The 23,435-nt window shown below is 44.5% G+C and overlaps 1 protein-coding gene across 1 annotated transcript; it reads right to left on the reverse strand.

Moving 5' to 3' along the window:
• Positions 1–1,868: 1,868 nt before the first annotated feature.
• Positions 1,869–22,678, reverse strand: LOC126086064 (zinc finger protein 613-like). The gene is made up of 4 exons (XM_049902114.1): positions 17,326–22,678; positions 10,864–10,990; positions 10,499–10,594; positions 1,869–3,049 (listed from the first exon to the last, which is right to left on the reverse strand). The coding sequence occupies exons 1-4, from the start codon at positions 17,389–17,391 to the stop codon at positions 1,869–1,871; spliced, it is 1,470 nt and encodes a 489-aa protein (XP_049758071.1). The 5' UTR covers positions 17,392–22,678.
• Between the last annotated feature and the right edge of the window lie 757 nt (positions 22,679–23,435).

Raw genomic sequence — 23,435 nt, forward strand, 5'->3', positions numbered from 1 at the left:
AGAATACTGAGATTAGGTTGAAAGCCTGAACCCCACTCAGAATCTTTCTGCTTAGGGAATTTGCATTTAAAAAAGACATTGTTTTACTGTTCATTCAACTAGTTCTTTGGTCCATCAAGACTAATCATCCTGGTACTCTCAATCAAAGTCCAATATAATTGTCCCTCAGATGCAAATCTCCTAATCTCACAGGCTTTTGGCAGAAACCCCATTTACTATCACCCTCTTTTAGCATGTCCAATCAAGTATTGCCTGAGGGGTGGAGTTACATGCTCTATTTCCATCATACATTCAGGTCTGTTTGACAACACCAGGTATGGAAAAAACTCCTTTAGTCAGACAAATACAGTATGTTCAGGTAAGTAACCTTTTTAAACATTGCAGTTTCATCTTCTGTTTTCCAGCATCTATCTTACCCACTGGTAAGCATATGGATTTAGTTCTTTAGCTGGGTCAAATCACAAGCCCCTTGTCCCCTATCAATCATCTTGCTTAATCTGCTGGGCTTTTACTGTAAGCCACTCAAGGTACAGCTTTCCTATCCACTGCTGCAGCATACCATCTCTTACTTGTATTTTAGCCATTGCATATAGCAAAAATCAAATAAACACCCAGAATCAAAATCTTCTCATGCCATGCCCACTCATCCTTTCTCTTCAAAAACCCGTGTTTTCATGAGTCAGGAGTCATTACAACGAATCACACTTCTGACACCAACTTAAGTTCTAGCACTAGTAGCAAATAAAGTCCTCTAACTTCAGGAGGAGAGCGAATCACCAACAGCCCAAAGGTGATTCCGGTGAGGTGAAGCTCAGACATACCTCCACTCTCCAAACTTTTTACCAATTTAGACACCAGCTGACCTCCCCATAGTACTCTCTAGTTTTCTGCTGCGTTCGATAAATCATTTTAGTGTCCACACAGAACTGACAGACCATACTTAAAGTTAAGTGGTTTATTAATGAATAGACTCAATGTAAGACCATTATTTCACAGGTCTATCTGCATAATATAAAATTCTACTACGTATACAATCTAGTGTTGGTTAATCCTTCACACTGATCTGGGTAAACTGAACTTATATATATGTGTCCCATACCCCGCCAATTCAATATTGCCCCTTTCCTGTCAACCACCTACTATTTGGTTTTACATTCACAGCAACATTCAGACACCAACGATCTTATGTGATTTAAAGATTCACAGTATTTATTTCCTCCACACAGATTAACTCAGACTTTCATTCAACTGGCACAATAGAACAATTGATGAGTATGTGTTTGTGTGTTAACATCAGACTGTCCCAATATCAAAACACATACATATGTATGATGAGTGTATCAGGCCTTCCCAGTCTCTGCATTCACATGATTTCCCTTGGAATACATTTTGTAGCCCTATAATGAGGTAGAAATTTTTGCTCAATCCTTGTCCCTAGTGAACGTACCTGAGTTTATTTGCCATAAAATAAGACAAAATTGACCACTGAAAAGCACCACCAAGTTCACTGCATTCATAAGGCTTCTCTGCTGTACAAATTCTCTCTTGTCTGCTGAGGCTTGACATGTAGCAATACGCTGTGTCACAAGGACGAAGTCTGTATTAGTTAGGAGCCCACTGATGTTTACTGATGTCTCAGCTGCCACAGAAGGCATCTAAAGTCGCTGTATTAACCAGGCTTTTCTCTTGCATGAGATCACCGGTATTTGTATGAGCTGTGACTTGTTGTGGAAAGGTCTTCCAACTTGACTGAATCTACACCTTTCTTTCTTTCGTGTGATCAAAAGACGTATAGGCAAAAGTTTGTCCACACTCACTGCAGTAATACGGTATATCTCCTGGATGAGATCTTCGATGTTCAATGACCTCTAGCTTTGCTTCAAAGGCTTTCGAACATTAACTGCATTGAAGGGTTTCTCTCCTGTGTGAATTTTCCGATGTCTAATGAGAGTTGCATTTTGGGAATAAGAGTTTCCATTTTCACTGCGTGAAGAAGGCATCTTTCCTGTGTGAAACCTCTGATGTGCTATGAGGCGTGACTTCTGGCTGAATCGTTTACCACATTCACTGCAGATATAGGGTTTCTCTCCAGTATGAATCCGCTGATGAATAATGAGATTTCCCTTGTGGCTGAAGTTTTTCCCACATTCACTGCATACATAGGGTTTCTCTCCAGTATGAGTTCGCTGATGAATAGTGAGATCTCCTTTCTGGATGAAGCCTTTCCCACATGCATTGCATACATAGGGTTTCTCTCCAGTATGAGTTCGCTGATGAACAATGAGATGTCCCTTCTGGTTGAAGCTTTTACCACATTCGCCGCATATATAGGGCTTCTCTTCAGTATGGATTCGCAGATGAACAGTGAGATGTGTCTTCTGGGTGAAACCTTTGCCACAGTCACGGCATATATAGGGTTTCTCTGCCAGGTGAGCTTTCTGATGATTATTGAGTTGTGATTTATGCAGATAGGCTTTGCCACATTCTGTGCATTTATACGATTTTTGTCCTTTATGAGTCGTGTGATGATGTTCAATGAGCTTGAACTTTTTAAAGAAGGTTTCCCGACAGACACTGCACCTATAGCGTTTCTCTCCTGAATGAATAACCTGATGCTCAGTGAGGAAAGACTTCCTGATGACAGCTTTCCCATGGTCACTGCATACATGTGATATCTCTGTTTTGTGAGTTTTCTGATGCTGAGTGTGTTGAGATTTCGTGCTGTTGGATTTTTGACTTTCAAGGAATTTCATTTCAGTACAAAATGGCTCCCGGTCATCATGGAGAGAGGTTTGCTCATCACGATTAAGCTCAGCAGAATTCTTTACTTCATTGCTTTTGCTCTGGTTGACTGCCAGTAAAGTTAAATTTGATTTCACAGGTTTTTCACGTAAGTCAAACACGGCATGATTTTCCCTTAGAGGAAACTGATTTTTGTGCTGACAAACAGTATTTTCCAATGCATTATGCTCATAGCATGGTTCCAATCTGTCTACCCTTCTTTCTTTTTGTGAGCACCCAAGCAGATGATGATCAATGTTCACGATTTCTAGGAAAGAACAGAACAATTAGTCCTTTTATTGTGTTGTTTAGAATGAAGCCATTTAAAAAACTTCATTGACATAAGGTAGATCTTTAGTGACAACCCTCTGATAAGAGTGTAAATAAAACACCACGCTAAATATTCTCTGCACAGTGATAGAAATAATATAAACAGTAAAAGTGATTAGTGTAGAAACAAGGTTAGATAATACAAAAGAATGAATACAGATTTGGTTGCTTCTTAAAGAAGGCCTTGCAAAACACGCAGAGAATGTAAAAGACAAGCCAAGTCACCGTGACCCACACACCACAGAGGTTGTACGGCTTCCTGATTCCAATTGGTGAAAGACAGATTCATTCACTCTACAAATCCTTGCTGGAAGTTAACCAATCACTAGGCACAGTATGTGAAGAATGCAGAATGTTACTTTTGGTAGATGCAGTGCAATGGATCACTTTTGTCTTGTAACTCCCACCCAAGTGTCTGGGTGGGACAGTGCAAATAGGATAACTGTGGATCACCAAGGGGATTGGTCAGTTTCATCATTCTATTGGGCTTCCAAACCAGAGGTGGGAAGGAGAGGATCCCACCACCACGAATGAAGGACAGCCAGGAGCGGAGAGTGCATCCTTTGAACCCAGGATTCCTGTGCTAAGAAGCTCCTGGAACCAGAAGACAGAAAGAGAGCTCTTGAGAAGCAATAGCAGAGAAACAATGGCAAGAGACAGTAAGAGACAGAGTGGTGGGATTTCCGGTCCATGAAGTGAGAGAGCTGAGTGCCTTTGGGCAGGAAGCTTGCTGACGGAGTAGGGTGCCTCTGGGCACTTATCAGCAGAGTGATAAAAGCTTTGTAACACTTGTTCCAAGCAGAGCAGAGGAAAGCAGAACAGAGCAGAGGCTGAGGGGCACAGGCATCCCTGAAAACATGGCTAAGGGGCTGTCCTGATGGAATAGCTGTATCCTGAGCATTCCTGAACCTGAACTGTGATCTGTTATTTCCCTAATAAACCCCATAATGGGGAGTACTGTCTGTGAGTTCTGCGTGGCCACTGCAATGAGTTATCAAACCCAGCAGAGAAGTAGAGAGTGCCATGGGAGGGATGGGTGGTGTCAGAACTGGTAAAGATGGTGGCGAGAGAAGGCATGTCTGACCACCATCTCATCGGAATCAACCTTGGGCTGTTGATCTTGATTCTCCTTCTCCCTTGTGAAGTTAGAGGAGGTCAGATGCTGCCCCCACACTGTTTTTACAGAAGATGAACACCAAAGTTTGGATCACTCTAACATTTAGACCTTTGGAATGGGAAAAGTTCACTGAGGGACTGAAATTAATTCAGTTGTAATATTTACAATAAACTAAGAGAAAGATTAGAATTAGTGTGGGACTAAGAACTCAAGACTCATTATTAACAAGCTGCGATAAGCAGATGACACAACCTTGCCTACTGGAAGTGAAAAGCACTTGGAGCACTTACTGATCAAGGTCAAGGACTACAGCTTTCAGTAACAAAAAAAACAAAAACTCTCACAACTAGACCAATAGGCAACATTAAACTAAATGGAGAAAATGTTGAAGTTGTCAAGGATTTCATTTTACTTGGATCTACCATCAAGTAAAAACAAACCAGTAGCAGTCAGAAATTCAAATGACATATACCACTGAGCAAATCTACTGCAAAAGACATGTTTAAAGTGTTGAAAAGCAAAGATGTTACTTTGAGAATCAAGGTATACCAGAACCAAGCTATGGTATTTTCAATCACCTCATATGCATGTGAAAGCTGGACAACGAATAATGAAGACTGAAGAACTGATGCATTTGAATTATTACACTGGTTAAGAATACTGAATAAGGACTGCAAGAAAAACGAACAAATCTGTCTTGGAATAAGTACAGCCAGAATGTTCCTGAGCAGCGAGAATAGTGAGACTTCATCTGACATACGTTGGATATATATCTGGAGGACCAGTCCCTGATGACATCATACTTGGTAAAGCAGACATCAGCAAAAATGAGGAAGACCCTCAGTGAGACAAACTGCAACAATAGCAGTGACTGTGAGAACAGAGCAGGACTGGGCAATGTTTGGTTTTGTTGTACATAAGGTCACCGTGAGTCGAAAGCTACTCGATAGCACCTAACAACAAGAACTCAATTTGGCTTTTGTCTTTGATGCCTTGAAAGATTAAAACGAACAAAAAAAACCATTGATGTTAGGTCAATTCTGACTCATAGAGACTCTATATGACAGAGCAGAACTGCCCCATAGGGTTTCTAAGGTTGTATTCTTCATGGAAGCAGACTGCCACAACTCTCTCTAGGAGAATGGCTGCTGCATTCAAACCACTGACCTTTTGGTTAGCAGCCGAGTGCTTAACCACTGTGAAACCATGGCTCCTGCCTTGAAAGAGAGCTCTTGGAATTTTCCAGTCATCGAGGTGCCCATATTTTTTTTTTTATAACAGTCAGGAAACACTTTAGAATGTCTGGAAATGATTGGGGGCTACACAAATATACTTGTAACTAACCTGAAGATGAGAAGGGTGCTTGATGCAAGCAATCATGCATATTCATTTTTTCAACTGATGTTGCCTATGCATTGAGGCCTCAGTCACAAGTATAAAATGAAACAATCAAAACGCAATAAAACAGAAGTCCGAAGCTTCCTGGACTGCTGAAGACATCCATGCATGGAAAGTGGATGTAGCTGGACGCAATGGAAGTGCCATGCTGGGACCTCTCCTAGACCACGCTTGTCTCTTCCTTTCTATCCTCTCTGGTTATTATAAATGGCTAAATCCAAGTAAGTGGAGCCCTTGTGGTGCAGTGGTTATGTACCTTGGCTGCTAACTGAAAGGTCAATGGTTTGAAACTACTAGGTGCTCCATGGGAGAAAGATATGGCAGTCTACTTCCATCAAGATTAAAGCTTTGGAAACTCTATGGACTAAATAAACGGCAATGGGTTTGGTTTGGAATTGTATAGATACTCTTGGTGAATTCTGTGTCTTTCTAAAGAATCAACAAACCCAAAGGGGACAATGAGCCCGACGCCTGGTGCCTCCCCTTTTAGCACTCAGAGAACATAGTCATTCTAACTTGTAACTCTGAGTGCTCAGAGTGGCTAACTCAGTGAGGGGCAGGGCAGACAGTTGACCAGGAGGACTGCAACCTTCTAACTTGCATATTTTGACCTGGTTCAGGATGTGCAGGACACAGAAGACCTGGCCCCAGGTAGCTGGCAATGAAAAGACCTGGCCCCTGGGCAGCCATGATCAGCGGACCTGGGTCCGGGTATTCAGGGAGGAGAGGATTTGGTTTCGGGCAGCCAGGGAGGAGAAACTGCCATATGAGTGGCAAAAATGATAACACAGAATTGGTTTCATGCTGATAGTAACCAAAGAGTTAACAGTGAAGGTGGGGTTTGCCCTAACTGCGCCTTTTTCGTGCAGTTAGCTCAATTAGTGCATATACAAAGGAATTCAAGGGAAGTGGCATGGTGCAGAAGGCTCCCCATGTGGCTGCAGTGCAATGGTCTGCTCTTATACACGGTCTTTCCGACCCTGGGTTTTTACATTCTGCCTAAAGTAACTGAACGGGTCACAATCTTCAAGGCTTGGTTAGTCTACTATGCAAATAGGGTACATAATACCACCCAATAGTGCTGACTTTCTTATAAAATCAGACAACCCAACAGCGATATTCAGAGAGAGACACATGCACAGAGACAGTAAGGGAACCTCCTAATAGAACTGTAATACTGAAGACAGTGCGACAAGGCACGAGACAATCTGGAGTGGATTTACAACAGGAGATTAAGCTCCTAAGGGCAGGAGGCTTGCCGGTGGAGTGGGGTGACGCCGGGCACTTGTCAGTGGAGCTAAAAGAATTTTAACGCTTGCCGAGCAGGACAATGGCCCAGCAAGGCCCAGTGGTTGGCACAGCCAGGAAAAGGGCTGCCTGCCTGTGGGCACTGCAAGAAAAAGAGCTGAGAGCTATCTTGGTTGGCTGAGGAACGGTAATGTGTCCCCTTAATTGATTCCATTACTTCTAAGTTGATATGATCCCATGTTGTAGCCTGCAACTTCCTCAATAAAGAACATAATTCTGAGTATACTACAGTGAATTACTTAATACAGTCCTTCTAACCATAGTCTTTGTCACTACAACACAATGATTGGGTGGGACTATACAAATAAAGTGCTTGGGGCCCACCAAGGGGTTTGGACAGTTTGCTACTAATGCAAATAAGGTACATGGAAACCCTGCTGAGGGTGGGACCATGCAATAAGGTGTATGTAGGGTATTGGTCTGTTTTGCCATCCTGCTGGACTTAAAAAGAGAGCTAACTCCAGAGCAGAGAGAAAACGTTCTACCACCAAGGAGAGCCAGGATTAGAGTGTATCCTCTGAACTTGGAGTCCCTGTGCTGAGAACCTACTAGACCCAGGAGACAGAACTGTAAAATTGGAGCCGGCAAAAAACAGCAGAAAGCACCACAGAACCCAGTGGCAGAGAAGTGGTAGCTGCGGAAGCAGGTAACCAAGACAGCTGCAGTGGGCTTCCCAGCCAACTGAGTGAGGGGGCTACAGTGGCGTGCTGAACCATGCAGCAAGAGATCTGAGTGCCTTCAGGCTGGAGGCTTGCTGGTAAAGTTGGGTACCTCTAAAAACTTATCAGCAAACCTGAAAGAACTTTTTAAACACTGGCCCAAGCAGTGCAGAGGCCAAGCAAGCTCTGAGGGCAAAATGGCAAGAGATCAGTCTGTCCCGAGGGGGCCAAGAGGAGATGAGAGAGCTGTCCTGCACAGAAGAGAGACTTTGCCAACATGCTTTCTGATCCTGAACTGTAACCCGTTACTTCCCTAATAAATCCCCTAATTTTGAGTATGGTCTGTGAGTTGTGTGTGCCCATGGCAACAAATTATCAAACCCAGCAAAGAAGTACAGAATGCTGTGGGAGTGACAGCTGGTGTCAAAGTAGATAAAAGGATGGAGAGAGGAGGTATGTCTGACCTCCACTTAATAGGAATCAGCCGTAGGCTAATGTTGATTCTCTCTCCTCCCCCTTGTAAGGTCAGATGTCGCCCCACCATTTTACAGCCAGTAAGGTCTGTGAGTTCTATGTGGCCATCACAATGAATTATAAAACCTAGCAGAGAAGTAGAGAGTGCTAAGGGTGGGGTGGTGGCTCATGTTAGAAATGGTGAAAAAGATGCAAAGTGGAGGTATGACTGACCTCCACCTCACAGGTATCAGCTTTGTGTTGATTTTGATTCTCATTCCTACTCTTGAAGTTAGATGAGGTCTGACGCTAGTAGAAAACAGGCTTCACAAACGGCATTACAGTGACCTTACCCAGCTTGGCTTGGGACTGCGGCCTGGTCCATCCTTTACTGGAATTGGTTAGTAAGAATGGTCAGTCTGACGTTTACTAGGATTGGCCATGGAACCTGTCCAATAATTGATCTTTACCCAGACTGGTGAGGGAGACATGCCCAATTTGACGTTTACCTGCATTGCCTTGGGGACCCCGCCCAGGCTTAAGGACTGGCCCGCATGAAGGACAAAAACACTGAGGATTTTCCGGGGAGGGGGGGCTCCCTAATTAGTGACATCCAACCAGAGGAAGTGAGCTCATCCTTTGGACATAGGGGCCCTGTGTTAAGTCCCCCTCAGACCCAGTTAAGGTATAACACACAGAGCTGTGATGGCAACAGAAGAAGCGCCTACAATAAGATGTGAAGCTGTGAAAACAAGCGGATTTGGATGGTGGCAGCAGAGTTTAAGGGCTGAACCCTAGCCGGGACATGTAACAGTCTGAGGGATAAGGAACCATGAGCAAGGGGCTGCCCGCAGACGAGGGCGTACCACTAAGGTAGTTCTGCACCAAGAGCTGTTGTGAAGCTCTCCTAGAGCTGTGGCTGACCTAGAGTAGCTAGAAACGCCTAAGAACTGTGACCAACTGAGAGCTGTCCCAGAGCTGGCCAGGAGAAGAGCAGTTAATAGTGGAGCCCCCTGAGTGACATCACGGAACAGTTCCTGGTTATAAGGTTTCCTGGTTCCTGAAGTGAACATTTGTTTCAGGAAGAGTAAGGGAACGCCCTTGAGGTGTTGAGGCTCTCTAGGAAACACATACAGACCTCGTCCTTCTATGTTTCTTTATTTATATCCTTTGCTTATATACATCTTTGTTATATTAAATATTGTTATCGCAGATATGGTTTTTCTGTGAACTCTCTATGACCTTTGCAACAAACTACCAAACCCACTAGAAAAAGAGAGTGCTGAAGAAGAATGTCTGGTGTTAGAAATAAAGTCAAGGTGGGGAATTTGGGATCTATTTGACCTCAGCCTCAGAGGAACCATCTTTGGGCTGATTCCTATAGTCAGAGTTATCATTTCAGTAGATACGAGCTATGATCTGGTTTACGATAGAACTAAAAATGTAGAATGTTAAAAACATTTTTCTAGTTAAAAAAATCATCAGGAAGAGCAGAGATCTTTAAAGAACAGAGCCCTGCAGGTAGGAAAATTAAAGGCAAATTGCCAGGATGGCTAGAATATCAGATGTACTCTGTACAAAAGGATAACTTAAGCTGCCAGGAGTTTTCTTGCAGGGAAGACAATCCTAGTTACTTGCAAATATTGGGAGCTCGCAGGCAAGTTTCACCAAGGTGAGTAAGATATACACAAAAAAGTCTATGTTACACAATTTCAAAGGAGCCATCGATTTGAGTCATCTCTAGGAAACAGAAGATTAACACATGAGAATGGAGCAAACATTAAAGGGTTAGGAGAACCGTAAGAGAAGCTAAGGAAGCAGGTAAGAGCACAATTAGAGACCAGTTTACTTTGTGGGCGCAACACCAAAGTGGGGTTGGATGTGAAGAAGTAAAATTAGTATTACTCAAAGGGGGAATGAGGTGCTGTACTCTGAGGACAGTTATGAATTCAAATTTCTATCTTTGGAGAGACACCTGGAAGGTAGAATTTCATAGCAACAGGTGGAAGGATACAACGAAGGGAAAGATTTGAGAACGCTAGGAAGAAGGAAATTATGAAACCGAAATTATCAAAAAGCAGATCAAATACATGGGGATCTATCTCAGGAGAGATAAAGGACCATCCATAAAAAAGAACCAAACCAAACCTGTTGCTGTCGAGTCGATTCCAATGCATAGCGAACCTAAAGGACACAAGAGAACTGTCCCATAGGGTTTCCAAGAAGTGCCTGGTGGATTCGAACTGCCGACCTTTTGGTTAGCAGCAGTAGGTCTTAACCACTACGCCACCAGGTTTGGACTACATATTTCTCTAAACTCCCAAAAAGAAAAAGAGGAATCACATGGAGGTACTTTTATGTACCCTCGGACACTCCACCCAGATGTGACACCTTCTCTTACTTGTACAGGACTTCCACAGCCTTCCTTCTTTCCCACTTTTCACTTGCTCACCTGAAATGATTCCATTATGATTTCTGTCTATTAACATAGTCCATGGTTGTCCTCGTTCCAACTTGGAAAGTGCGTCTGGTTTGCTAACTTGACACCCTGTTCATAGGAAATCACAGAATCTTAGACTCAGCAAATTGGCTTTGGGTTTGTGAAGACTGCAGAATGTTGGATTTGTGAAAGAACAATTTTCAAAGTACATATTAACGGTTTTTCTGTCATGAGTAGGGAGAATATACCCACTTATCTAGAGCCACAGATTGGACTGAGAATCTGCCACTTCAGAGCACCACGGACATTCCAAGAACTTCAGCAGTTGAAAAAGGAAAGACCAGTGACAGGGCCAATGACGGGAGAGTTGTCCTCACCAATGGACACCAGGTTGCGATAGTTCTCCAACATCACGTCCCGGTACAGGTTCTTCTGAGCAGGGTTCAGGAGTTGCCACTCCTCCCAGGTGAACTTTACAGCCACGTCGATGAATGTCAGTGATGCCTATATTAAGAGCACCCTGTTTAATGGAGTGATTTCCTTTACATGGTATGAATGAAGCGTGAAGTAAGTTTTCCTGCTGGCTTTCTCTGTATAGGCTGCTACTGTCTATATACATACCAAACCAAAACCAAACCCAGTGCCATCGAGTCGATTCCGACTCATAGCTACCCTATAGGACAGAGTAGAGCTGCCCCATAGAGTTTTCAAGGAGCGCCTGGCGGATTCAAACTGCCAACCCTTTGGTTAGCAGCCGTAGCACTTAACCACTATGCCACCAGGGTTTCCATCTATACACATAGTTTTTTTTTTTTTTAATATCTTTAAAAAAAAAAAAAATCATAATAAACTATTCTGTATTTGTGCATTCCAAAATCCACCTGCTCATGAAATTAGTTTTCTCTAATGTGTAGCAGTGAAATTGTCTTCGTAAGCTAGAAACATCTCACACCTATACAGAGATACACACACGCTACATAAACACATGTTAAGGTCACTGTGAAATGGGACTAGCAGCAGCAGCAGTATCAGCAGCGTTGTCAAAACCTAACTTCAGTGTGGATAACGATCTGGATCAGTTCAAGTCTGAGCCTTATGAGGGGAAGGTCAGACATACCTCCACCCTCCAACATTTTACCAGCTCTAACAGCCACCACCCTCATGGCACTCTCTACCTCTCTTCTAGGTTTATTAAAATGTTGCAATGGCCACGCAGAACTCACAGACCATATTTACAGTTAAGTGGTTTATTAAGGAACAGGGTACAACTTGAGATCAGAATCAGGAGACATGAAGGCAGTCTCCTTTCTTCAGTGCAGGACAGCTCTCTTGGCCCTTTTAAGTCAGGTTCCTCTTGGCTCCCTCAGGAAGGACTCCTCTTGGTACTGCTGTCTGTCACCACCGACACTGCCCCGGGCGCCTTCTAGGCCTGTTCCCACTGGTTCTGCCACTGAGCTGCTACTGCGCCTCTCTTTGTTTTCAGTGTTATAGCCTTTGATCAGTGTTACAGCTCTTCTAGGAGGTTTCTTATCTCTCTCTCTCTGCTTTCTCTTTCTTATTTCTGCTTCTTCCTGCTGCTTCTCTTCTCCCTTCTTTCTGTCTGACAAACCTCTGTGGTGCTGGATACTTACACCTACAAATTCCTCACCAATTTCAAGGCTAGGCTATGAACTAACCAATCACCTCTCCGTAGGCCACAAACACCTCATTCGTATAGTCTATTGAACAATCCCTACACTGTGCGTATCAATGACAGGGCAGGGTACAGCCCAGGGCCAGGCAGAAAGAATCAAACCAAGCTGTTTACAATTTACTCAGGAAATATCTATCAACCTGGACAAAAGTAACAATCTCCTTGGAGCAGAAAACAAGGGCAAAGGTAACTCACAGGGCTTAGGGGAAAAAAATCTTTCAAGCTGTTTTCTCAAAGAGCCAAGACAAAAAGCCAAATAAAGGAACTCCTTTAACCCACACATCAAATACACTAAAGAGATAATTAGTCACCTTTAACATATAACTGAAAAAATTACCCCAAATGCAGCAAAGACAGAAAGAGAATATGAAGGAGGTGTTAGTAAATATGGATAGAGTGGGAATACCTATCTGTGGTGAAATGACTTACTTTATGTGGCCTTCTGCCTTGGTTCTTTGGAGTAACAGTTTAAGAGATTTTCTCCCTAAGCCCTGAGGAGTTACCTTTGCCCTGTTTTTCTACCTCAGACAGTTTGTTACCTTTCCTGGCTAAGTTGTAAACACCTCGGTTTGATACCTTTTGTCTGCGCCTGGGTGCCAATCTGCCCTATGAATGGTATACACTTTGCATTGATTGGTCAACATACTATGCAAATGAACTCACTATAGCCTACCCTGCAAATGAAGTGTCTGTGGCCTACCAAGAGTGGATTGGTCAGTTCATCGCCCTTCGAGGAGGGCCATGCCTTGAAATGAGAAGTTTGTGAGTGTGCACAGCCAATACTACAGGTTTTTCATAAAGGAATAAGGAAGCAGAAAGGAGAAAAGGCAAGAGAGAAGGCAAGAAATCCCCTAAAAAAAACTGTAACAAGTAACACTGAAGACAGGAAGAGGCGTGTAAGGGGCCCTGAGGCAGTGTCAACAGCAACAGGCCTGGAAAGGGCCCAATGGCAGAGCCAGAGGCAACAGGCTGCAGGGCTAAGAGGCGTCTGTCATGTGGGGTGTAGAGAAGCCTGTCCTGAGGGGGCTGACAGGAGGCCTCTTCTGAGGGAACTGAGAAGAGGCCTGAACAGCTCAGAGTGTGTCCACACAAAGAGAAGAGACTGCTTATTTGCATGGCCGAGAGGAGCTTAAGAAAGCTATTTTGCATTGAAGAAGGCAAACTTGACCTACATGTTCCTTGATCCTGATCCCGAGTTGTAACCTGTTACTTCCTTAATGAACCACTTACTTAACTGTGTATACGGTTAGTGACTCTTGTCTAGTGATTTCTGTGAGACGTTGCTGCCAATGACCCCAAACCAGGGAGGGAAGAGTGCTGAGGGAAGGGTGAGTGGCTGGTGTCAGAGACGGAGTGGCAGAGTAACTCAGATAATGTGGACATCTGGGATATATTTGATGTCATAGGAATTGGCTTTGTGATGATTCCTTTATTTGAAGTTATTCGTACACTAACATATGCCTATTCATAACTTCTGAAAGATAAAATAACTGAGGAGAAGAAATAGCCAAAGACCTCACGCCGCAATAAAAAATAATTTTTCACTGAATGAAAGACCTGTGGCAGGCAGATTCTAAGACAGTCCCATGACTGTACACACCTGTGTACAGTCCCCTCTCCATGAACACACACTGGCCTAGTTCCTCCTTTCTAACAAAATGTGCTAAGGTGATACAATGTTATTCCATGAATAGATTACATATTCAGTGTTATTTTAGTCTTCCTGGTACTGATGAAGCAAACTGCCATGTTGGAGAGGTCCATATACAAGTAATTGATGATTTCCTCTGGCCAACGCACATTGAGGAACTGAGGACCTCATGGAAATGAATCATGCCCACCACCAAGTAAGTTAGCTTCAAATGAGATCCTTCCTCATTCGATTCTCAGATGAGACCCTAGTCCACCTTCTGTGACCACTGAGGTTGCTTGGCCTATTCCTATGAGGGCCTATGAGGGACCCTGAAAGGAAGAGCCATAGGAAACCTACTTTTACCTTTGGTGAAATGAGTTTCTTTGTATAGCTTTTGTCTTGGTTCTTTGGAAAAACAACTTGAGAGATTTCTACCTAAATCCAGAGAATTCCCTCAGGACTGCCTCCCGTCTTTGGGTTCCCTAATTTGCTGCAACATCTCACAGAACGCATGAACCACATAAAAGAAATAGCTCACATGGTTGTGGAGGCTTGCAAAAATCCCAAATCTGTGGGTCAAGCATAGGCTTCTCCCAATCCACATGGCTGCAGGGGCTGATGACCTGAAACTGGCAGTACAGATCACAGCAGGCCTCTGGGTCAAGTCCCAAGAACCAGAGATCAATCGATCACAAACCAGATGAAGGATCCAGATACAGCGAGAGAGAGAGCTTCACCAGGACACAAATATATATTTTAGACGCAGGCCACACCCCAGGGAAGGAACTTGAGCAAGGGTGGGATTTGAGTCATGCCCTCCTGCAAAGATGCAACCCAAGACACATTCTACCCCAATTCTGCCTCATCAATATATAGAGGTCAGGATCCACAACACATAAAATATAGGACAACCATACAATATTGGGAATCATGTCCTAGCCAAGTCGACACATAACCTCAACCATCACAGGTTCCATATACCTTATTTGCACAGTTCCACTCAATCACTGTGAGTCACAAAGACCATGGCTAGATCAACCATATTAATTCATTGCACCACATCCGCACAAGGCAGAGATTGGTCAATAGGCTATGCAAACGAAGTACCTGTGGCATACCACGCAAATGATGTATCTGTGGCCTACCGAGAGGGGATTTCTGTCAGTTTGTGGGTCCACTGGATGGGCATGCCATGAAATTGACAAGGACTTGTAGCTATAAGCACTCAAGCCTACAGAGGTCTGAGAGACAGAAGGCAGGAAGAAAAGCAAAAGGAAGAAGAGAGAAGAAACAGAGAGAGAGGAGACAAGGAATCTCTTAATAGAGCTAAAACGTAGATCAAGGGCAATAATACTGAAAACGGTAAAAGGGGCACAGTGGCAGTGCTGCCAGTAACAGGCCTAAAAGGGGCCCTGCAACTGAGTTGGTGGTGACAGACAGCAGGGCCAAGAGGAGCTTGTTCTGGTGGGGACAAGAGAGGCCTGTCCTCAGGGTCTGAGAGGAGTCCTGTACTCAGGGAATTGAGAAGCCTGTCCTGAGAGGGCTGAGAGGAGGTCTGCATGGCTGAGGAGATGAGAGAGTTGTCCTGCACTGGAGGAGGGTGTCCTTATCTACATGTTTCCTGCAACAGGTCCTGAGTTGTAGCCTGTTCATTCTGACCCTGAGTTGTATCCTATTCCTTAATAAACCACTTACCTGTTACTAAGGTCTGTGAGGTCTGTGTGGCTAATGCAACAACGTTTTGAACCAGGAAAGAAGTAGAAAATTCCATCAGAGAGACAGCAGTGTCAGAACTGGTAAAAAAGTTGGAGAGTGGACGTACATTTGACCTTCACCTCATAGGGATTATCTTTGTGCTGATCCTGGCCGTTATCTCCCCTAAAATTAGACAGGTTCTGAAGCTACTACTTGCAGTGCAGTGAATTACTTAATATGGCCTTCTAGCCAGTCTTTATGACTCCCACACAATGACTCAGTACAACTGTGCATATAAGGTGCCCACCAAAGGGATTGGACAATCTCCTAAGAACACAAATAAGGTGCATGGAACTGCTTTGAGGGTAGAAGCATGCAAATAAGGTGTATGGAACCCTAACAAGGGCATTGGGTAAGTTTTGCCATCCCACTATGCTTAAAATGAGCACATCTCAGAAGCGAGACAACCTCACTAACAACTAGAAGAGCTGGGCGCAGAACATGTCCTTTCAACCTGAGTTACCTATGGTGAGAACTTCCCAGACCCAGGAGATAGTGAGCTCCAACACTACAGAAGGCACAAGAGAGAAGTGGCGGCAAAAACAGCAGAGTCTGGTCTTAGAGAAACGGTGGCAGAACCAGGAGATGGGAATAAGCAGGAAAGGTGGGCTTGCAGGGCCATGGGGCAAAGTGGATACAGTGGTGTGCCGAGTGGCAGCTAAAGTGCGCGGGAACGACTTCCAGAAGTAGACTTACTAGCAGAGTGGGTGCATCTGGGTGCTTATTTTCGGAGTTATGGTGCTGTGCAACACTTGACCAAGCAGGACAGAGGCCAGGCTGAGAGCCTCGAGGGAACCTGTCCTGAGGGGGCTGACAGGAGCCTGAACTCAGGGGACCAAGAGGAGCTATTCTCAGGGGGCCGAAAGGTGCCTGTCTTGAAGGGGTCAAGCAGAGCCCTACATGGGTGAGAGGAGACAGAGAGAGCTATCCTGCACTGGAGAAGGGAAACATTTTGTACACGCTTCCTGAACCTGATTCCGACTTGTAGACTGTTGTTCGTGATCCTGAATAATCATCTTTTACCTCCCTAATAAAACACCGTAACTGTGAGCACGGCCATTACAATGAGTTATCAAACTCGGTGAAGAAGTAAAGTGCCGGGGGAGGGATGGCTGGCGTCATAATTGGTAAAAAGGTTGGAGAGTGCAAGTATGTTTTACCTCTATGTCAGAGAAATCAGCTTTGAGCTGATTTTGATAGTGATTCTCTCTCCTACCCCTGAAGTTAGAGGCTGTCAGAGTCTGCCTGCCATTTTTATACCACTATTACTAGTCCCATTTTACACACATCTATGACTCGACGGCACTGGGTTTATGAGAATGCTGCCATATAAGACACTGACCACCACATCACCCCCAGGAGGAAACATCAAAAAAACTTACTCAGGAAAAAGTCCCATGGAATACAGAAGTCTCTCAAAGAACTGATCTACTTTCTCCTCAAAAACTGGACATAGCATTTAAATTATAATGGACCTCTTTTTTTGGTCAGAGAAATAGTAAATGCAAGTTGACAGTAATGTGATGCAAAGAATCACCAGTCACATATCATGTTCAACGTCAATAATCAGCGTTAATCCCCCAAACAATGTATTTCTGATCCTACACTGCCTGATTTTGAAGTTGGAGTCGAAGTTTATTTCTCTCCAGCTTCTACTTTTCCAAATTCATATTTTTCAGATAAACTGCACTGATATTTTACAGACCTCTACAAGTCCGTTAGGGAACAAAGAAAAGCACAAAACAAGCCAAAAGTCACCTGCGCCTTGACCATTTTCTTTTGTTCTTGAGACATTCGCCAGCAACTGGGATGGTCTGTCCTCATGTTTTCTGGATCAGCTCTATTTTCTGTTCAGAAAACTGTCTCCCATGAAGGTTGTCCCCCAAAATGACAATACTCAAATCCTATAATCTCTTCCTACTTTCTTCAAGTGGTTCTCTTGCTTCCTGGGAGTCAGGACCTGTAGGCTGAAGCAAAACTTCAATGTGAGTGGTACATAACCTCTAGGCCCAGATGCTGTCACTGCTTACGGCACTCTTCTTAACACGAGACCCTCAATACTGTTGACTGTCCCCTTATTTGGTGACTCAGGACACTGTACACCCATGGACGATAAAACCTAAGATTTAAAATGTACAGAGATATGGGTAATAGATGTTGTCTCAAAAAAAATAGCACTTGAACAATCAGATATACATGCGAAAGAAAATAAGATTGATCCTTACCTCACGACATGCAAAACTATCAATTCATGGTTAAGTGTGAGCCTCAGTGAGAAGGACAAACCAACGAAGCCTTAAGAAGGTAAGTTTACATTACAGTCTGGAAATACATTTTAAACATGCCACGTAACACGCTAACTATCAAATGAAGACTATGCTGCTGGAGTAACTGTAAAGCTGTACTGCCATTTTAGAAAACACTTAGGCATCATCTATTAGGTTTAAGTTATATATACATTTGGAAATAACAATTTAAGCCTGAGGTTTATATCCCCACATAAGGAGTGCACATTTGAACCACAAGACATACACCAATATATTTAAAGCAGCATTAGTTGTAGTAACCCAATGTGGTGAAACAGATTTCTTCCATATGGCCTTTCTAGCCAAGGTCTTGTAAATTCTACCAGATGATTGAGGGAGACTATGCAAATAAGGTGCTTGTGCCCCAATACAGGGACTGGACAGCTAGTTAATAATGCAAATAAGGTGCATGACATCAAGGTGTGGATAGGACCATATAAAAAAAATGTACAAAACCCTAACTAGGGGACTGGTTAGTTTTGCCATCTGCTGGACTTAAAAGAGAGCCAATCCCAGATTAGAGGAGGGACTTTATTACCACCAAGAATAAGAGACAGATGTAAAGTGCATCCTTTGGTTCCAGGACCCTGCACTGAGAACCTCCTAGACCAGGAAATAGGAAGAGAGAGAGCTATAACACAGGAGCTGGTGCAAGACAGTCAGACAGCGGCAGAGAAACAGTGGCAGGTGTAAAAGTGACGTGGGCGCACTGTCTGACCTCCTCTCATTTCATAGAAGGGATGGAGAATCAAGATCAACAGCCCAAAACTGACTGCCACGAGGCAGAGGTTAGACGTATCTTCTCTCCACCATCCTGACCAATTCTGACAACAACCATACCTCCCACGGTACTCTCTACTTCTCTACTGGGTTCGTTAGTTCATTGCAATGGCCACACAGAACTCACAGACAAAACTCACAATTATGGGGTTTATGAGGGAAGTAATAGATATAATTCAGAATCAGGAACACATGGAATACAATTCTTCCATCAGGACAGCCTGTTCCTAGTTGTGCTCACGGGAACGCCTCTCCCTGGCCCCCTGTCTCTGCCCAAAGGCACTCGGCTTTTTCACTCCATAAGCTGGGAAGCCTACCGCATGGTCTCCTGCTGCTGGTTCTCCGTATTCAGTGTTACATCTTTGTCTCTCTCTGCCTCCTGGTTCCAGGAGCTTCTCAGTACACGGATCCCAGGTTCAAAACATGCTGGCTCCTGGCTGTTCTTCCTTGGTGGCAGTTGAATTTTTCTCTTTCCCGCCCCTGGTTTCAAGCCCAGCAGGATAGCAAAACTGACCAACGCCTTTGGTGGGCCACGATTACCCTATTACACAGTCCACCCAATCACATGTGTAGGCATTAGGAGACCAGGGCTACAAAAGCCACAGGTCAGCCCCTGGCTTTTCTAGTCAGGGTTCTTTCATATTTGGAGGGTAACTTCCCCCTCCCAAATGGTTTACCAGTATGAAACAGTCATTAACAATAAGTTCTTCAATAGGACAAAGAGTTCACAGGGTAAGGTTACTCAGTTACCGGCCATTCAGGTCTGCTGTAGATTTCATTTGATCTGGTCACATTCTTTAAAAGTCGACTCATCTTCTCTTTCTGGCCCCTGATAAAATTTAACTGAAAGAAGATTATTCCTTTGCTCTGAGCCTCACCTGAGGTATCAAAGTGGCAAGACCTTTAAGGGTCTTCAGGTTTGGCAACTGGAGTCCAGCAGCGCCTCCCCCTTAGTCCGCTGATTCACATTTACAGCTCTTAGAGTCACAGTTTTTACGATCACAATTAACCCTTTTAGCAATCAACACTCACAGCTGAATCATATAATCCTATCACCTTCTCCCCCACCCTTTCTTCCCCAGAGCTATCAAGAAAAATTTAATTCAGTGGGGATCCTCCCTTGTGCCCCTCATTTTGAGTGTAAGCACACCCCACGAAAACATGTAAGCCAGCCACTTCATGCCTTTATCTCCCCCACTTTTTAAGACAGCCAATTCTAAATTGCCCATCCCTACAAATCAGTACTGAGGAGCCAAGCATGTTCCTTGGTCTTGAAGATTTTCTATTCCCGTTGGAATTTTCAGTTTCTGCATCCATAAGCAAAGTCCAATCCAGAGCAAGCCATCAAATTGCAGCAATCTACACCAGTTCATGGTGTCAAGTATCTTTCTCTTCATTCAGTTGGGGTTTTGGTCCGCTCATCCCTAGCCGCCCAAGCTAGGTCACAATGGGTAGCAGCCTTAGGCTCAGGAGCTCACACACACCTCTATGAACTTCAGAAAGTCCCTTCACACTGTGATCCCTAGCCCCCTTGGGCTACCTCAACGAACCCATAAACATAGAAGTCCACATATCTCCCTTGATTTCTAACCTGCCCAGCCCTTCTTCTCTCTCTCCCTCATCCCTAGCCCCCATGGGCTAGGTCAACGGGTAGCAGTGGAACATGTACAAGCTCAACCCATCTCTTCCTTGCTGCACTTCCCCTGCTTCCACTCATGAGTGAACCTAGGTGGTCAGAAGCAAGCCGACCAAGCTGTCTACTCACTGGCTCCCTTTAACTTCCAATCCTGGAAGGGAGTTCTCTGTTAGGCACTGACTTTTCCTACTTCTATGCATCCAACAGCAAACTGCTTATATGAAATTCAAAAGGCAAAACAGTCCCTTTTTTTTTTCTTTTTTTTGCAGGTCCTGCTTGCAAATGCAAATCTCATTCTCCCAGCAGTTCTGGGAGGTTCTGCAAGTCTCTCCAATGCAAATCTGGGTTGGCCCCGGTTTTCAACCTAAGCCCCACCCTCTATACACAGGGCTACTGCATTCAAACCGACAGGCTGTGTTTCCCTGGGGCAAATCCTAGTTCCTCTTTTAGCATAAAAAACCCCCAATCAAATCTTGGCCGAAGGTGCAGTTACATGTGCTCTACAGTCTCTAATACCCAATACTCATTTCCACTATACATTCAGGTCTGCTTTACAACACTAGGTGGGAGGAACATTCAATATCCATAGTACATTCAGATCAATACATAATCCTAAACACATAAACCTTTTTAAAAACATTCCAGTTGCATCTTCTCCACACCTTAATGCTTTCCATTTATATGCATGTGGCCTTGGAGCTCTGGCTGAATGGAACCAGATCCCAGCCCCCTATCAATAATTCTACTTATCTGGCCTGGCTTTTGCCTCAGGCCACTTCAACTGCAGCTTTTCAGCCATTACAGGCAACAACAATCAAAGCAACCATCCAAAAATCAAAAGGTTCACTTCCCAAGCCCCTTCCTTCTTTCTCTTACTACGTCCCATGCTTCCGTGAGTCTGAACCATTGCAAAGAATCTTGCTTCTGACAACTGTAAAAAACCGTGTGGGGGTGATGTCTGACCTCTGCCTTATAAGAACCAGCCTGGGGCTCTTGATCTTCATTCTCCTTTCCCCTGTGAAGTTAGAAGAGATCAGAGACTGTCCCCAAGTCGTTTTTACAGCAGCAGAACAGAGACTGGTGCTGGGTGGCAGGGGAGACAACCCACAGAGCAAGAAGGCTGAGAGCCTTCAGACAGGAGGCTTCCTAACGAGGTGGGGTGCCTCTGGGCCCTTATCCGTGACTCTTCGGAGCTGGGAAACCCTGGCGGCGTAGTGTTTAAGTGCTACAGCTGCTAATCAAGAGGTTGGCAGTTCGAATCTGCCAGGGGCTTCTTGGAAACTCTATGGTGCAGTTCTCCTCTGCCCTATAGACTCGCTATGAGTCGGAACTGACTCAAGAGCACGGGGGGGTTTGGTTTGGCTACAGACCTGTGTACTACTAGCCCGACTAAGGCAAAGAGCAGTCCGGCCCAAGACTCTCTAGGGGCTGAGGGATTAGGGGACAGACAAGCCAAGGGCCACAGAGAGACCTGCCTGCAGGCACCCAGAAAAAAAACCCAGTGCCGGCACAGCTGAGAAAAAGCTGTCTGATCAAAAAACTGTATCCTGCGTTCCTAAATTGTAACATGTCACGTCCCTAAAAAAACCCATAAACGTGAGCATAGTTTGCGACTTTTGTGTGGCCACTGTAAGGAATTACAGAACTTAGTACAGAAATATGCCATGGAAGGGACGGTTAGTGTCAGAATTGGTAAAAAACAAGAGCCAGAGAAGGCATGTCTGAGCTCCGCCTTATAGAATCTGCCTTGGGCTGATGCTGATTCTCCCTCTTCCCAGCAAAGTAACAGGAGGTCAGATGCCGCCCCCGCGCCATTTTTACAAGTCTCTTAAAGGCAATCTAGGCTTACCAGACACCGCATTCATCATAAATACCACCTCCAACCCTTACAAGCAGAACGATCGGCAAAGAACCCGCACCCTGTCAGTAGGGAGAAAAAAAAAAAAAAAAAACCGTCGCCGTTGATTGGATTTCGACTCACAGAAACCCTACAGGACAGAGTAGAACTACCCCACAGAGTTTCTAAAGAGCGCCTGGCGGATTCGAACTACCGACCCTTTGGTTAGCAGCCATAGCACTTAACCGCTACGCTTCCCCTGTCAGTCCGGACAGCCTTAATCCTTGTACTGAAGCGCTCACCCCAAGTCTGACCCAAGGAGCATCGGACTACCACCTGCTTCCTCTCGAACACCTCCACCACGAGGCTCCCTTCAGGAACTCCACGGGTCCTCACGACACCACGTCCACACACCTACCTGCCCTGTTTCAAGGACGAAAGTACACGCTAACCCGTTTTTCTCCTAAATCACCAGAAGTTTCGAAACGTTGCAACGTTTTCGTAAACTGCTCCTACTTTCCCACCTCGCGCACAAAATCTTTGTCAGCCTACGGAGACCGGCGAGGGTCTATATGTTTTGCAGAACGGCGGATAACGGCCTTTCCGGCGTTGCCTTACGAGACAATATGTCTGCGCCCTACCTGTCTTGTCTCTCCGAAGGCAGCCATATTTGAATACTTGCCGTACCGGCCAAAAGGGGACCCTTTTTTTTTTTTTTTTTGCGCCAGTAGCTAGGGAAGGCCACCAGGAAAAGGAGAAAGCCAAGGAAAGTGTCCGATTCCCTGTTTTCTCGATCCTTGCAAAAAATGGATAGATTTTCAGTAGTTCAGGCTTCACAAGAAAATCATGGAATCGATCAAATTACTTTTAGCGGGCTAGGCAGAAAAATAATACGGCCCCACATTTAAACAGTATGTTTTTTAAAAAAGTAGGAGTTCAAGTGTCTGTACAGCAGATGGTCGCTCCTGGAAAGGTAAAAGGCAAAAAGCTGGTAAACTGAGCACCAAGGAAATTATTCTAGATGAAAATGGCTTTCAGAAAGTGGCTTTAAGGACAGAAAAAAGGGTTGGAGAAACTGATGTTGTATGAGACTGCCATTAACAGTGCAAAAGAGCAGGTGGGATGAACCTAGGCTATATTTGGAGTGGGGCATAGGGGAAAGGCCACTAAAGGTGATGCCGGTAAAAGGCAAATAGATCACCAGGCCTTTCTTCCTATTTATCTTAGGTTGCTCCAATAAAACCCGTTCGGCATCACAGCAACATGCAAGCCTCTACTGACACAAGTGGTGGCTGCACTTTAGGTACGG

This window comes from Elephas maximus, chromosome 11 (assembly GCF_024166365.1).
Source record: "Elephas maximus indicus isolate mEleMax1 chromosome 11, mEleMax1 primary haplotype, whole genome shotgun sequence".
Taxonomy (NCBI): Eukaryota; Metazoa; Chordata; class Mammalia; order Proboscidea; family Elephantidae; genus Elephas; species Elephas maximus.